The sequence below is a fragment of the Helianthus annuus genome, chromosome 1 (genome assembly GCF_002127325.2).
Source record: "Helianthus annuus cultivar XRQ/B chromosome 1, HanXRQr2.0-SUNRISE, whole genome shotgun sequence".
In the NCBI taxonomy this organism is placed as follows: domain Eukaryota; kingdom Viridiplantae; phylum Streptophyta; class Magnoliopsida; order Asterales; family Asteraceae; genus Helianthus; species Helianthus annuus.
In genome coordinates, this window is record NC_035433.2 from 15,933,365 (window position 1) to 15,950,310 (window position 16,946).

A 16,946-nucleotide genomic window follows, 5' to 3' on the forward strand; every position below is an offset into this window, starting at 1 on the left:
TAAACCCCCCCCCCCCCCAAGCTAAAATGCTAAAAACTAAACCCTCCAAAAAACCTAAAAAATCTAAAAAAATCAAAAAAAAATCTAATTTTTTTTTATTTTTTTACTATTTTTTATGTTCAAATCGCTACTTTTAGTAGCCAAAAAAAAAAGTTTTTTTTTTTAAAAAAAAAATTTAAAAAAAAATTTTTTTTTTTTTTGGATACTAAAAGTAGCGATTTTTATATAAAAAATAGTAAAAAAATAAAAAAAAAATAAAAAAAAAAAAATTTGGGTGTTTTTTAGATTTTTTTAGGTATTACTGTTTGTGTTCACACTGGTTCTCGCGGTTCTCGCAATAAAGGGTGGTTCCTAACGGATCTTTGTCCTATATATATATATATATATATATATATATATATATATATATATATATATATATATATAATAAAAGAAACCTAATATGGGACACTTGTCATATGTAGAGGGCATCTAGATCTTTCTTTTCCTGCTCATGTTACCGGATCACGCTAACTTTGTGGACCGAAAATATATATATATAGGTAAAAGGTTTAAAAAATAAAAAAAATAATAAAAAAGAAATAGCTGTTAACTTGCCGTTGGGGTTATTGATTGGCCAGTCAAACTTGTTCAAAGCGTTTTTTAAACAACGCCAAACCAATTTTTTTCGAAAATAACTCTCAAAAACGCCGGGTGTAATGATACCCGGGCGTTATTTGGCTTTTTTTTCAATTTTTTTTAAAATACCGCCCCACTACGGGTGTTCTTAAAAGCCTGTTTCTTGCTAATCTTTGATGAGCTATCATCTTATTTAACGTCGATGTTGGTGGCAGATTCCTTTTTTATATTCAGCTTGATTAAATGCATGTTCGCAATTCTATTTGTTTCTTTATTGTCTAAATAACGAGAGAACCGAATAATCAGAAAAGAATAAGACGGCACCGGTACCCCTTTTGATCGTCTTCTTGATTTGATTTGTTCTTCACAACCTTTGATATGATTCAAATTTGATGGCCCTATAATCGGATCAATAGACGCATATGAATCAACATGAAAACGAACAATTAAGAAGAACCCTACCGACCCTATTTATACCCACCGGAGGATGTTACCGGAGTAGACACAACGGTTCCGTAATGCGACGTTTCGGTTTAGATTAGAAAATCGGGGAGAAGGTAGTTTTTGTGTGGGTACAAAGTCAAACGGTGCGTGCGTATGTGGGGAAAATTTTGGAAAGCAGTGTGAGTTATGACTTTACGATACAAAGCCAAACGGTGGTGCGAAGCATTGCGCCTATTCGTTGTTTGTTAAACCTTTTGTTGCTTTTTGTATTATAGGTATAATTGCGCACACTTCCACTTTATTGAAGGGCAAGGATAAATCATCCGAAGAGAGAAGAAATGCTATTTGCATCTTTGATGGTGGTGGGAGGTGGTGTAGGTTGGTGGTGGCGGGAGCTAGTGGTAGATGATGGTGGTGTTGGTGGTGTGAGAGAGATATGGGGAAGAGGAGAGTTTTATTTATTAAAATATTTTTAAAGTAAAATGATAAATGACGGATTTGTTCTCATGTGGGATCCCTATGATTAAATTTAACTATGAAAACTAACCAGATTAGTGCTAAAGGACCTAAGATATAATGTCTTTAATAAAAAAAAGGAGTATCACTATACTTATTGAAGTTAAAGGACATCCACTACAACTCAATACAAACATAAAGAACGAAAAGTGTAAACCCAAACATATTGTTGACTTTTAAACCAACTTCCCCTCACGATTTTTATATTATCATAATTTTTTCATACCTTAACATTTAAAAAAGGGGTATTGGATTTTAATAATCCCAAGTTTCACTAATTGGCCGGTAATAATCCCAACTTCAAAAATTGCCTACAACAGTCCCAACTTGTAAGATTTTGGCCACCAATGATCCTTGTCTAACTGGGTTATAACCTTGTTGGGCTGGTGACCTGCAACTTATTCCGGCGACCCGTTTTACCCCTGAAACCACCAAACGAGACCACCACTAATCATCTCCGACCTCCTGTAATCTTCTCCGCTTCTCAAAAGTTTAAAATTTCCACCATTTACGCAACTCCGGTGACCAGCAACTTATTCCGACGACCTTCTTTACCCCTGAAACCACCAAAGGAGACCACCACTTGTCATCTCCAACCTCTAGTGACCTTCTCCGCCGCTCAAAACTTCAAAAAACTAACTGGGTTATAACCCAGTTAGACAAGGATCATTGGTGGCCAAAATCTTACAAGTTGGGACTGTTGTAGGCAATTTTTGAAGTTGGGATTATTACCGGCCAATCAGTGAAACTTGGAATTATTAAAATCCAATACCCCTTTAAAAAAACACCATAAAACAGATATTATATTCACTTTAATTTGATAATGGTATGTTGATATAGGTTTTTTATTAAAAGAAACACATATTATTTGATTACCAGTATCCGTGGTCTACGCCGCATCATGCAAGCACCCCGTATATATCTAGCTGAATTAATACCATTAATCATATTCATATTATATTATTCATTACCTATACACTCAAACTCAAATCGTTAAAATTTGGCTCGATTCGAGCTTTTAGCAAGTGCATCTTGAGTTGCTCAGCTCATTTACAGTTCTCATCTAATGATTCAGATATCCTCAAACTATTTGTTCATTTGCAGCTTTATATTTATATCTTTAAATTAAACAAATCCACAGGTTTCATTCTATGAGGCATAAATAAAATTACACCACGAGTAAGGCATTACATTCATCTATATGATTGAGGTAAGCGGAACCCGGTCATGACTATTTTGTCAGCAAACATCTTCCCAGTTTTGGGCATCACATGCCAATGCAATGTCATGTTGAAATCTCTTCCTCGGAGATTACTTCCCTACACATTAAATGTGTTCCACTATTAAAAGCTAAATAAGTACTTGGCGTGTGTACAAATGTGTAGAGCTCGTAGTTTATGACATGAACCGCTAACATGACATGCCTCTACACGAAGTTAAAAGGCTTAGTTTTGTGATAAACGGATCCGAGTCATAAACAGGTCAACAAGTTAATAACACAATTAAAAGTGTCTAAACAGATCCAGACCGCAAAACCTGTTGAGCATATTGTGTGAAATAGGTGGACATGATACATACGTCTATGACCGAAACAACACAGTATTATAAATATCTTATTAAACATAAATTGTACTTTGTGGTTACTTTTACTTTTGCCGTGTTAGCGGTGTCTATTATTTATTTTACGGTGTTTAGTGGATCATGTTAAATGTGTCATGTCGTCTGGTTCATGTTATTGCTCTGGTCACATTTAAAGACGTTAAACTAGTCCTGATAATATCCCCCCCACAAATTAAACATGTTTGTGCTAGTGTTTAAAAAATGACACTTTTAATTAAAGAGTAAATTGCACTTTGTGACCATTATAATTTACTCAAATTTCAGACAGTGTCCTTTAACTAACAAAATGACAATGAATGTCCTTTATGTTTTAACATTTATAGACATTGTCCTTTTAACATAATATATATTTTGTCGTTAAGTTCAAACAAATGCAAAGCATGTGAATAAAAAAATCCAGAATTTAATTTCATTACCGAAGTTATTCAAAACTCTTATCTACCACCAAATGGTTCTTGATTCCACCAATGGCCTCGGTTGATGAACTGAAGGTTTTCACTTAGTTTAGATCTTTTCCAACACCCTGTGGTCTCTCTTTCTCTCCATTGTAACGATTCATTTGCTGTTGTTAATTGAAGTCGTGGCTCACGCATCTTTACTTGTCCATCTTCACTGTTGGAATCTAACAAAAGCTCGATCTAGAGGTGTTGTTTGTGTGGACCCGTGCCGAGGAAGAACATAGATGATCGTATTCCCCCATCTCCAACCTCTGGCGACCACTGCCAAAACTCAGATCCGATGTTGGAATCGGAACCCTAGACGCCGACAAATTAATGGTGGTTGAAGAGGTTTCCAAGGACGATGGCATTTAATTTCTTGTAGAGAAAGAATTTCAACTTGTTTGTTTGGTTATAAGACCCATGCTAACAAAGATCCTCTTTGGATTTGATTGAATTTTTATACTTTGAGGCTAACAGTTTGATGAATAAACAATGGAAGAAGCAGTTCGAGTGTTGGACATTTTGTTGGTGCGGTTCCGATTGTGCAAGGCTGATGTTTTTCCTTTAGTTTCCGATTAAAATGAAGCCTTAGGGGGCGTTTGGTTCGCGGAATGATTTGGAATTGGAATTTGTATAGGAATTAGAATTTGAAGAAATTGGATTTGGAATTTAAACATTCCAATTGGAATTGGAAATTGTTGGATTTGGAATCTCAATTCCATTTTTGTTGTGTTTGGTTATCAAATGAATTGGAATCCATCACCCCGGCACAACATGATATTTTTGTTGTGTTGTTGAACTTTGACGCTTCAATCTCTAATTTATCTTTGGAATCTGACTTGAGTTTTAAATAATACGATATTTTTATATCAAATGGTGGAGGTGGAGGGGCTGAGAAGAAGATGGTGGGGTTCTATACTTATTTCCATGCTAATACAAAACTTTATATTAATTACATAGCTAGTCCTTTAATGGTTGAAATGACTAAATTACTCTCATGTGGCTGCACTTAACACTGAACTTAACTGGCAAATTTAACGAACGTTAGTGGAAAGAATGAATGAAACGCGTAAACAAATCTGAACACAAAGAGCATTCACTGTAATTTCGTTAGTTAAATGACACCGCATGAAATTTGAGTAAAACATAAAGTGCCATTTACTCTTATTAAATGGAGTAAATTACAAATTTTGTCATTTATGTTAACACCTTTTTTCAGGCGGTGTCTTTTGCCGCTAAAGTTGATGACTTTTGTACTTTACGTTTCAAAATCTTGCACGTTATGTCCTTTAGCTCTAACCCAGTTAGATTTTTTGGTTAAGTATGGTCATGTGCCTTGCACATGAGGGCATTCTTGTCATCATCTTCTCAAGGACTATTCTGTAAAAAACTTTTATATTGAAGGACTATTTTGTACAAAACTAAGGGTTATATAAATTCTCTCCTTTCTCTCTCTCTAAATCTGAAATTCCCCCTCTTCTCTCTCTCTCTAACACAATCAGAAAGTTCATTTATCTCTTCTCTCTCTCGAAAATCCGGTGGTGGGGTGAGGTTGGTGGCGGCAGTGGGTAAAGGGTGGTTGTGGTGGTGGGTTGTTGGCGGTGGTGGGTTAAGGGCGGTTGTGGTGGTGGTGGGTGTTTGTGGGGCGGCTTTGGGTGGTAGGTGAAGGGTGGTTGTAGGGTGGCGGTGGGTGGTGGGTGACGTGTTGTGGTGGTGGGTTAGGGGCGGTGGTGGGTGTAGGGTGGTTGTGGGGCGGCGCTGGGTGGTGGGTGAAGGATGGTTGTGGTGGTGGGTTAGGGGCGGCGGTGGGTGAATATAATATAAAAGTTTTGATGATGGTGGTGAGAGGTGGTAGCGGTAGAGAGAGAATATAATATAATATAATATAATATATATATAATAAATTTTAAAATGTATTGTTATAAAAAGACTAAAATACCCTTATGTGATCTGATTTAACCAAATATCTAACTGGGTTAGGGCTACAGGACATAACGTACAGGATTTTGAAACGTTAAGTACAAAACTCGTCAATTTTAGCGCTCAAAAAAACACCGCCTAAAAAAGGGTGTTAACATAAAGAACAAAACTTGTAATTTACTCTAACTAAATGTGTCAGTGTTCAACTTTACTATTTGTGTTATTCAACTTTACTATTTGTGTTAAACGAGCTGTGTTAAACGCTTTTTAAACTTACTATAGTTGGGCATCAATATGACCTTTTTAAACTTACTTACATAAGAAACAAACACTTACCTGATCTACAAATCGGTATTTGTTGGTTGTATGGATGTAGAACTTTGCATGCTCTTTGGCAGGAATAATACCATCCCACAAGGAAACCTGTAACATCATGACATTTTTAACTTCAAGAGTAATTACTTTATAAGTCCTTGTGTTTTAGTGGTTTTAACACTTGAGTCCAAAATAAAAAAAGTTTAACGCCCCCGAATACCTAAATTCTCATTTTGTAACCCTTTGAGTCCAAATAACTATGTTAGATTTTCTCAGTTAACTTTTGTTAAATGACCAAAATACCCTTTTAATATATTTTTTTCCTTATCACATCTAACCCAAAATTACTCGTAATGTTTATCTTATTTTAAACATGTAAAAAAATAAAAATTGATTATACGAACGTGAGTTGACACGCTACGTTTTGTCTTGGTAATTTTAACTAATAAATAAATAAATCATGTAATTAATATGATAAAATACCATTCTTCAATTAAATCTACTAATTATCCTTTCAAACAGTTCTGAAACCTTAGTCACAAACACAATAATCCTCATCTCTAAAAAAACTTTATTGCCCAAACTCAACTGTCAGTTGAAACCTTAACCCAAATTTTGGATCCTACTAACTATGTTGTCAAAGACGCAAGGCGCATCGGCCTCGCCCGGAGCCTAGGCGCAAGGCGCAAAAAAAGTGCGGGCTTTTTTTAAGAAAAGCGCACATAGAGAAAAAAAATATAAAAAACATGTTATGCTTTGAAAATAAATAAGATTTCACATATAAAATAAAAAACTATTATATATGCCATTTAAGATCATGTAGCTAATAGTTAGTAGCAAAAGTTTAGGACTTATATGTGGAAGTTTTGGGTGTGTGAATGGAAGTCTCAAAAAGTGGTAAATCTTAGCGATAATATCATCAGCCAAGTATATCGGCTGACAGCTGGCAAACAGCTTGTGATTAGCTGGATTATTATAGATTGATTGATGTATATTTATTGTAGATTGATTGGTGTAAATCTGTTACCATATTTTCGGTTGTACCTCTCCCTATTTAAAGGGTTCCATTGTTGAATACAATTCATTCAGAAAGTTTACAACATCATCTCTTTTATGGTATCAGAGCAATTCTGATAACCATTCTCTTCCCTTCCCCTCCGCTGTTTTCTTTTCTTCTCGGATACGTCCGATCACCATGACCAAAGATTCAGTCGACCAACAGCCACCCAAAACCCAATCCCTGCACCCTGCTTACACTGTAACAAATATTCAAAGTAAAATACGAACCCTAGATGGCACTAATGTCACCTACTCGCAGTGGATACGGTTGTTCCGACTCCATGCCGTCGCATATAAGGTGTCGCATCATATAGACGGCACTCCTCCTCCAGCATCCACTTCTGCAGATCATGATGCTTGGAAAGAAATTGATGCGCTAGTTCTCCAATGGATATTTAGCACAATATCCGATGATATTCTGAAGCGAGTTATGGATGGTACTGTAGCTTCGGCTCAGGCCGCCTGGTCTAAACTCGAGAAAATTTATCTCAGCAACAAGAAGGCGAGAGCTGCAGCTTTGGAGACAAAATTCTGCAATCTGACCTTATCAGCATGCGCATCTGTTGAAGATTATTGTCAGCGTTTAACTGACCTGGCCAACCAATTAGCTGATGTCGATGTCTCGGTGACCAAGTCCCGTACCGTCTGGTTCTGCAACTGGTACGAGGCCTTCCTGCTGAATATAATACTACTGCAGCCCTCATCAATCAGAATGGTGTCGATTGGGATGAGGCGGTAAGCATGCTCAATGATGAAGTCCTGCGTTTGGAAGCACAAAAAGGTACTCAGGCTACTGTTTTGGCCGCCACTTCTGCTCAAACCCCACCACAAACCAACCAGCCTGGTCACACCTCGGACACCAACTCCTCTTCCACTCGAGGCCGGGGCCGAGGCCGTGGGTCCTGGAACCGCCGAGGAGGCAGGGGACGTGGCAGTAACAGGCAACCCTATTCACCATGGGCCGGTCAACAGCAAACTCAGCCTACTTATCCTAATTGGGCCTGGTGGACTCCACCATGTCCATATCCAACCAAACAGCAGTGGCGGCCCACCAACAGCCCATCTCAGCAGCCTTCGGCGTCTTCCCAGGTGCATTTTTCAGGATTTCAGCAGCCACATTTTTCAGGATTCAGTCCATCACCATAGGGAATTTATAATGCATTGAGCCCTTCTGATCTTAGTGCAGCTTTCACCACCATGCAGATGAATCCACCGGCTTCATCGTGGGCTTCGGACATCATGGACACAGGAGCCGAATCCCATGTCACACACGATCAAGGTAAGTTACTAATCCCACATTCTTCTCCTGTTTGTAGTAAGTTACTGGTGGGCAATGGCAATTTTTTACCAATACATGGATCGGGAACGGGTTTCCACACCTTACCCAACCGCACCTATGTCCTTCCCAATGTCCTCTATAGCCCCCAAGTTATTAAAAACCTCATTTCAGTTAGACGTTTTACTCGTGATAATCTTGTTTCGGTTGAATTTGACCCTTTTGGTTTTTCATTGAAGGATCTCAAAACTAAGAAGTTGTTGTCCCGACACAATAGCACTGGAGATCTCTACCCTTTCACTCCGCCGGAACTTCCTCCTCAAGCCACTTTTCTTGCTTCAACCAGTCTCCCTTGGCATGATCGCCTAGGTCACCCAGGGGCTCAAGTTTTAGAACTCTTAAGTCGTACTTTTAATTTTCAATGTAATAAGAGTAAAAACTCACATCTTTGCAATTCTTGTCAGCTTTCTAATAGCAAACGATTACCTTTTCATGCTTCTAATACTTTTACGTTTGCCCCATTTGATATAGTCCATTGTGATCTATGGACATCCCCAATCACGAGTAAAACAGGATACAAATATTATATGGTTCTTATCGATAATTTTTCACACTTTGTGTGGGTGTATCCTCTTAAATATAAGTCTGACACATTTCCTACATTTGCTAAATTTCACCGACTTATTGAAACATAATTTAACCGTAAAATTAAAACATTTCAATGTGACCTAGGGGTGAATTTGACAACCTAGCCTTTAAAGCGTTTACAGACCAACACGGCAGTCTGTTTCGGTTTGCTTGTCCCCAAACCTCCTCACAAAACGGCCGCGCAGAACGAATGATTCGTCGCCTCAACGACATTATTCGAGCTCTGCTCATTCATGCCAATCTCCCACCCTCCTTTTGGGTGGAAGCTTTGCACACAGCAGTTTACCTACACAATATTTTACCTACAAAACGCCTCAACTTTTACACTCCTACCTTTGCACTTTACCTGCGGCATCCCGAATATGAACACCTACGGGTTTTCGGATGCGCCTGTTACCCTAATACCTCTGCTACCCAGCCACATAAATTACATGCACGGTCAATTCGCTGCATTTTTCTTGGGTACCCACCCGACTTTCGTGGCTATCGATGTTTTGACCCAACCACGGGTAAAGTACACATCTCTCGCCACGTGACGTTCGATGAACACGTCTTTCCTTTCACCATTCCTCACAACCCAAACACATACAATTTTTTAGACGACACACCTCCCCCGGGCTTTACTTTTCATCGACCCATAACTCAACCATCTGTCACGGCTCCTTACCCCTTTACCTACTCCCGTCGCCCGAGACAGTCCCAAGCCCAACCTACCTCAGCCCCTCCCCAACAACCTTCGGCCCAAGGTCAAACCAGCAACGCCCACAACCCTCCTCCAACCATTCCCAAAACCGGCCCAACCCATCCAACCCAAATACCCACTGCTGATCAGCCTGTCCCACACCCACCTACCATTGCTTCCCAGACCAACTCCCACCCCCTGACCACTCGATCCAAAGCCCTTTCCTCCACACCATCGGCCTTTACTACCACTACCATATCCCCAATACCCACAACCTATGCCAAGGCCCTTTCCGATCCTAATTGGTTAAATGCCATGCAAGCCGAATCTACTGCTTTACAGGATAATGAAACATGGGAACTAGTTCCTCAACCTACGGATCGTCCAGTCATCAGATGTATGTGGCTTTTTCGTCACAAGTTCAAGGCTGACGGCACACTGGAAAGGTATAAGGCCAGACTTGTGGTTAATGGGAATTCTCAGACAGTGGGCATTGATTGCGAGGACACATTTAGTCCGGTTGTTAAACCGGCAACTATCCGCACAGTTTTATCTCTCGCAGTTTCCCGGTCATGGCCTATTCATCAGTTGGACGTTAAGAATGCTTTCTTACATGGGGAACTTAATGAAATGGTGTTTATGCATCAACCTCCGGGCTTTTATGACAAACGAGCTCCTAACTTTATGTGTCGTCTGAAGAAGTCTCTTTATGGGCTTAAGCAAGCCCCACGGGCTTGGTACACCCGCTTTGCGTCCTATATCACATCTCACGGGTTTCAAAGCAGTGCCTGCGACAACTCGCTATTTATTTACCATCAGGGTCCGTCCAACATTGCTTATCTCATCTTGTACGTTGATGATATCATACTTACCGCATCCAGTGATACTCTTTTGCGTGACATCATTGCCACCTTATCAGGGGAATTTGCAAGGACGGACTTGGGACGCTTGCATCACTTCTTGGGTATCAAAGTTTCTCAGCATTCACAAGGAATATTTCTATCACAAGCACAATATGCAAAGGATATTATTGCACGGGCATCAATGACTTCCTGCAAACCATGCGCTACCCCTGTAGACCTTTCGGCCAAACTGAGCAGTACCGATGGCCCCCTGTTTTCTGATCCCACATTGTATAGAAGCCTTGCCGGGGCTCTTCAGTATCTCACTTTTACACGGCCCGACATTTCCTATGCAGTGCAGCAGGTGTGCCTCTTTATGCATGAGCCCAGGGATTCTCATTTTGCTTTTATGAAAAGGATCATCAGGTATATTCAGGGAACTATTGAGTATGGTATACGTATCATTAAATCACCCTCACATTCATTGGTGGCCTACTCTGATGCTGACTAGGGTGGTTGCCCGGACTCACGACGCTCCACATCAGGGTACTGTGTTTTCCTTGGAGATAATCTCATTTCCTGGTCCTCTGAACGTCAGCCGACTGTGTCCAGATCTAGTGCCAAGGCCGAATACAGAGGTGTTGCTAATGCTGTTGCTGAAGCCACATGGACACGCAATTTATTGCTCGAGCTACACACTCCTCTTCAGCATGCTTCAGTTGTCTACTGTGATAACGTCTCAGCTGTGTACCTTTCCAATAATCCGGTTCAGCATCAGAGGACTAAACACATTGAGATTGACATACATTTTGTTCGGGACAAGGTCCGAGTCGGCCACATCAAGGTTCTACATGTACCCTCCTCATTGCAATATGCAGATATTTTCACCAAGGGTATTCCACGGCAGCTGTTTCAGTCTTTTCGCTCCAGCTTGAGCGTTTGTCCTTCGCCCGCTCAATCTGAGGGGGTGTCTTAGCGATAATATCATCAGCCAAGTATATCGGCTGACAGCTGCAAACAGCTTGTGATTAGCCTTGTGATTAGCTGGATTATTATAGATTGATTGATGTATATTTATTGTAGATTGATTGGTGTAAATCTGTTACCATATAAAGGGTTCCATTGTTGAATACAATTCATTCAGAAAGTTTACAACATCATCTCTTTTAGTAAATACCATAGTTGTTAAAAGCCATCGCCTCTTGCGCCTAGGCCCATTTTTCAGGCGAGGCGAGTCAGTTGCGCTTTAAGTCGAAGAAATTGCGCTTTAATTCTCCAGGTGATGGTTTAGGCGCACATTCCGGCAAGATTCTAGATTCCGGAGAGTTTCCGGCCAAATTCTCTAAATTCCGACAAGATTCTAGCCAGATTTTTTCTTTTATCTAAGGAAAACTACTTTTCTACACTAATACAATAATATTTTAAAACTTTTTGTACTAAATAGATGATATAAAGTGTTATATAATAGATTTTGGTTATTTTATTTAAAGAATAGTATTCTTTTTCTAATACATAATATTTTTTAAATTTTTTTCATTATGCGCATTATTTTTCTCAGGCCCTTGCTTTTTTTGCGCTTTGCGCCTAGGCCGCAGGCAAGACCTACGCGCCTTGAGTGCGCCTAGCGCCTTTAATAACTATGGTAAATACTTTGTCCCACATTGGTGTAGGAACAAAGTGAGTGGTTGTTTATAAGGTAAAGCCTTCACCACTCCATTGTAGCTTTATGACATGTTTCACCACAAGTCCTACCCGCGCGAGGGGGGTGCAAAAAATGAGTTTCTGAACTGGAATTTGGTTGAACTCGTACATGCCCACACGAATGCAGCTCCGAAAACCCGGGCCCGCGTGAGGCAGTTTTCATCATCAAAAAAAAAGACATGGTTCGCCTATTGCGCCTGAGCACCGTTAAAAAAAAAAAAAAAAAAAAAAACATTTTTGCGCCTAAGCTACCACCAGACGCTATATGCTTGCCTCGCTGCGCCTAGGAGCGCGCCTTTTGCGCTTTTGACAACTATGCCTACTAAAACCCCAAAAACCACAATTACTCTCATCAACATCATCATCATGATTATTACCATCAAGTTCATTGGTATCATCATCAAATTTACTAGCTTTAACGAAATTATAACTAGTGATTTTATCAGAAACGATCTACTTAGCTTCAGATCTTTGAGATTCGAATCGAGATCGTGTACCGTGTTGATCGGAGTTGTTTTATGATCTCTTGAGCACTTCATATTTATCTTCTGATTCTAATTGTTCTTCTTCTTCTTCTTCGTAGTGGTGGTATCATTGATGCTAGAAACAGGATCGATGATGTAGCGGAAGTGAACGGCAGCGACGGTGTTTCGCGAAGCAATGTTAGAAACGAGGATAGTTTTTGCGGTAATATAGGCGGTCGGTGACAAGAAGTGAAAGAAGCTGGTTGCGACAAGAAGTGCACCGTGGTGGTGTTTGGTAGTGGACTGATGATGGTGGTGGCGGTGTTGGTGTTAAAGAGAGAGAGAGTAATTTGAATAATATTTTGTCTATTTATTTTATTAATATATTTATTAAAAAGGTTATTTTGGTCATTCAAAAAAATTTAACTGAGAAAATCTAACAGAGTTAGTAATTTGGACTCGGAAGGTTACAAAATGTGAATTTAAGTATTCAGGGTGTTAAAATTTTTGATTTTGGACTCAAGTGGTTAAAACCACTAAAACACGGAGACTCAAAAAGTAATTTACTCTAACTTCAAATAACAAAATCGCGATGCAAGTTTAATTGGTTTGCTTGCAGCTTGCTAAGAGTGTTCAATGTTCATTGTGACACACCGGATATAATAATGCATTTTTAAAGAAAAATCGACATGTATACAATTGACAGAACATCGGGTCTAATAGAAGAAGAATATATATTTTGAATAAAGCTATACCCATATTTTAAGGAATAATGAATTATTGTTTTTAATATTTTGGTTATTTATAATATCCAAGTGGTTTTGTGCAAAAGGAGTTATTATTTTTACACCATTGCTACATGTCATTTCATCATCGAATATAAATGGATCAAAATAGGTCAGTTTGGGTTGACCCATCATCATTTTTTTATAAAACTTTTACGTAGCTTTCAAAATAATGAAGGTATTAAGTTATAATTATGCAAGGTAGACTATTTGAGCAATATGTCATTTGTTGGAACATAAGGAATTACCTGATTTAAAGAATTCTGTGGGGTTTCATACTCAGCAGCTAGAAAAACGAAAACCTACAAACACATTGCATATGATTATTTATATATAAAAAAAAAAGTACCCAGAGTTACTGAGCAAAGGTATAAATAACCCACCTTTGTGATAAAATGGAAATAACAATCATATAACTGGTAGCCGTTCATAAAACAAATTTGAAGTAAAACAGAACCCAGACTTGATAGACCCTAGGATCCAAGTGAGCCATCAAATGTAAACGCATTAAAAAATGTCTAGACGCACCATGGTAGATAATTATTTCAGGTTATCAAACTCACATAAGAATATACTGCTGCATTCATGTCTCATTTCTATGTTGTTCCAGGAAGTAACATTATCTGTTAGTGTGATAAGAATTCCCCATGATTCCATGAATGGAAGTACTAAAGAAGTGGAGTTTACGTAAACGAATTCCATGCTTAATAAAACCTTATACGGGTTTTCTATCTATCATCCTTGGTTTGGGTTTTTCATCTTCAACAGTAAAGATCATAGCTTATGCAATCATAGTAATAAATTAGTTCCATTTAGCAAAATGCAGTGAAGCACTCTTTTTTGTTTCTTAAAGCAACTAACCAACAGCCCCTGAAATACGTATCTTCCCACTAAGCATTTTCCCTGAGTCATTTGTTTTTACAAGAAACAAAATTTTATGCACTAGATTGTTCTACTTGAATGTTTGACCAACAAAAAAAGATACAAGACAAACATACAAACAAAACATGAAGGCAAAATCAGAAAATATGTTTTTTTCCAACCTGTTTTGTATTCCATGTAAACAATGACTGCAAATCTGCTGATATGTTCATCGTCATGCTGACCTGTACAAAAGAAGGCATGATTTTATACGAGAGAAAGAATTCACGTCATTCATTCTAGAGATTGTTTAGGTATCTTAATCCAAACACAGCAAAGCTTTTTGGAATATGGGTGGGTAAAAGTAAGTAAGATGTTATTTATAGCAAAGTTGAAAATGAGAAGACTTTAAAAAATACCTACCTCATCATCGCCATCTGGCTTATTCCGGAACCAATTGATGTTTAGAACCTAAAACAAAAGAAAGAAACATATATCATCAATGGATGAATAAATAAAATAAAGAGGAGAAGAGAAGAGAAGAGACCTGGACTTTGGAGGAGGGATGGGGAGAAGTGAAATTGTCGGAGAGGGATGCGATGGCGCACATTACGGCAAGTATCGTAATAGCAAAAGTCAGCAAAGCGTTCGCTCTGTATCCGAATGAATGCATCTTCTCTTCTCTTCCCTTCTCCTCTCCTCCGACCTACGCCGTTTTCATTCCTATGTACCCAAACCCTACCTACATTTCCTATTTCCATTTCTTTTTTGTTTCGTTTATTATCCTCTGCTTTGATAACTAGGACGTTTAGGCCCCCCAACTTTTAATAGCTACACGAACACGAGTTAAATATTCGGATAGTTTCTGTGATTTGACCTTTTTTCACCTTTATTCCTAACTTTCTAAAATTACAGCTATAGTCCCCAACTTTTCAATTTGTCCCCGGATAGTCGCTGACGTGGATGAGGGTGAGGCTTTGGTGTTAAGTAGTTGTGAAATTACTAACATGCCCTTTCAGTACAAAAACAAAATATATTAATTAATTGTTAAATATATATATATATATATATATATATATATAGGGTAGGGATCCTAAGAGAAGTCCACCCTATATGAGAAACTTGAGAAGCATTCTGGACCACACATTTTTCTAAGCCTTTCGTAATATACACATATGTATAGTTTAAAATTGACTATATACATATGTGTATAACTCAATATACATATATGTATATAGTCAATTTTAAACTATACATATGTGTATATTACGAAAGGCTTAGAAAAATGTGTGGTCCAGAATGCTTCTCAAGTTTCTCAACTAGCCTATCACTTCTCACATGATCCTTATCCTATATATATATATATATATATATATATATATAATGTATAATATATACACACACATTCGGATCCCCCCTCCTCTCTCTCTCTCTCTCTACCACCACCACCTTCATCTCCACACACCACCATAAAACCCCACTGTCGCCATCATCACCACTGCCATACTACTCAGCCACCACTGCCATAACCACCCCTGTTACAACCACCACCACCACCATCACCACTGCCTCAACCACCCTCCGCCACAACAACCACCGTCGCACCCACTTCATCTTCCCCACTACCACAACCACCCTCCGCCACAAGGTTGATGATTTCTTCCCAAAAGTATGTTTTTCGACTTGAGATTTCCATGGATAATCGGCCACGGGAGGCTTGTATGCAGATAATCTAATTTTCTAACAATACCCATTGATATCCTATAATGATTTCCCAATTGTGTGACTCACCGTTCTCATCTGCTCAATCAAAATTAAAGAATTATCAGTCTAAGATATTGTTTGGATTTGTGCTTTAAAAGTTATTATTAAATCATAATAATCAGTTTCTATAATTTAGTATTTGTTGGTGCACTACATCTGTCGACTTCGTCTTGTATCGAGTCTTACATTGTACTGTATAGATTAGGGCACGTTTTAAGATAATATGTCCGTATGTGGGAAATCACATATGTCCGTATGTGGGAAATCACATATGTCCGTATGTGGGAAATCACATATGTCCGTATGTGGGAAATCACATATGTGAGTATGTGGGAAATCACATATGTTCGTATGTGGGAAATCACATATGTTTGTATGTGGGAAATCAGGTGAGTGATTTCGCTTTTATGGACATCTGGTCCATATGAGCGAAATCTCAGACCCTATATATACCCTAGGGACGAAATCAGTTGTAAGATTGCCTTGTATTCCATACCGAAGTGCTGCCGATGTGAAGATCGAGCTGTAAACATTGTCAAATCAATACAGTTAGCATATTTAGTGAAGAATCAGCTATTTCTATCTCCGTTTCTTGTTATTCCGCACCTGAAACGAAGTTGAACACCTCTGAACGACTCGTTTGGGTCAGAACACGATCCTACAATTGGTATCAGAGCTTGGGAGGAGGAGTTCTGCAGAGAATAGCTGGAAATCATCTTGTTTTCTTACTTCTACACCTTCTTTCTTCACCAGATCAAGATTTAACGGTCGGATTTTGCTCAAAATTTCACAGATCATAGATAATTGGACATTAACAAATCCCTGAAAGTTTCACACTGAAATTCGGACTAAAAATGGACCAAATTGACCTCCGAGCAGATTTCGCTCATATGGACACCTAGTGATTTCGCTTTTGTGTCACACATATCTTGGGATTTCGCTTTTGTGTCACACATATCTTGGGATTTCGCTTTTGTGTCACACATATCTT

At 38.7% G+C, this 16,946-nt stretch overlaps 1 protein-coding gene across 1 annotated transcript; it reads right to left on the reverse strand.

The window, feature by feature from the left end:
• Nucleotides 1-2,568: 2,568 nt before the first annotated feature.
• LOC110944895 (signal peptidase complex subunit 3B) lies at nucleotides 2,569-14,937 on the reverse strand. Its single transcript, XM_022186542.2, has 6 exons — nucleotides 14,739-14,937; nucleotides 14,615-14,662; nucleotides 14,374-14,436; nucleotides 13,579-13,632; nucleotides 5,895-5,981; nucleotides 2,569-2,897 (listed from the first exon to the last, which is right to left on the reverse strand). Exons 1-6 carry the CDS (start codon nucleotides 14,862-14,864, stop codon nucleotides 2,772-2,774), a joined length of 504 nt encoding a protein of 167 aa, XP_022042234.1. The 5' UTR covers nucleotides 14,865-14,937; the 3' UTR covers nucleotides 2,569-2,771.
• Between the last annotated feature and the right edge of the window lie 2,009 nt (nucleotides 14,938-16,946).

Coding starts and splice junctions, on each gene's coding strand:
- LOC110944895 (XM_022186542.2), bottom strand. CDS start 14,864: ATGCATTCATTCGGATACAGAGCGAACGCTTTGCTGACTTTTGCTATT. Junction 5,982..13,578: donor CACAGAATTCTTTAAATCAG/GTAATTCCTTAT, acceptor ATGATGTTACAG/GTTTCCTTGTGGGATGGTAT. Junction 2,898..5,894: donor AATACCGATTTGTAGATCAG/GTAAGTGTTTGT, acceptor TTTAATGTGTAG/GGAAGTAATCTCCGAGGAAG.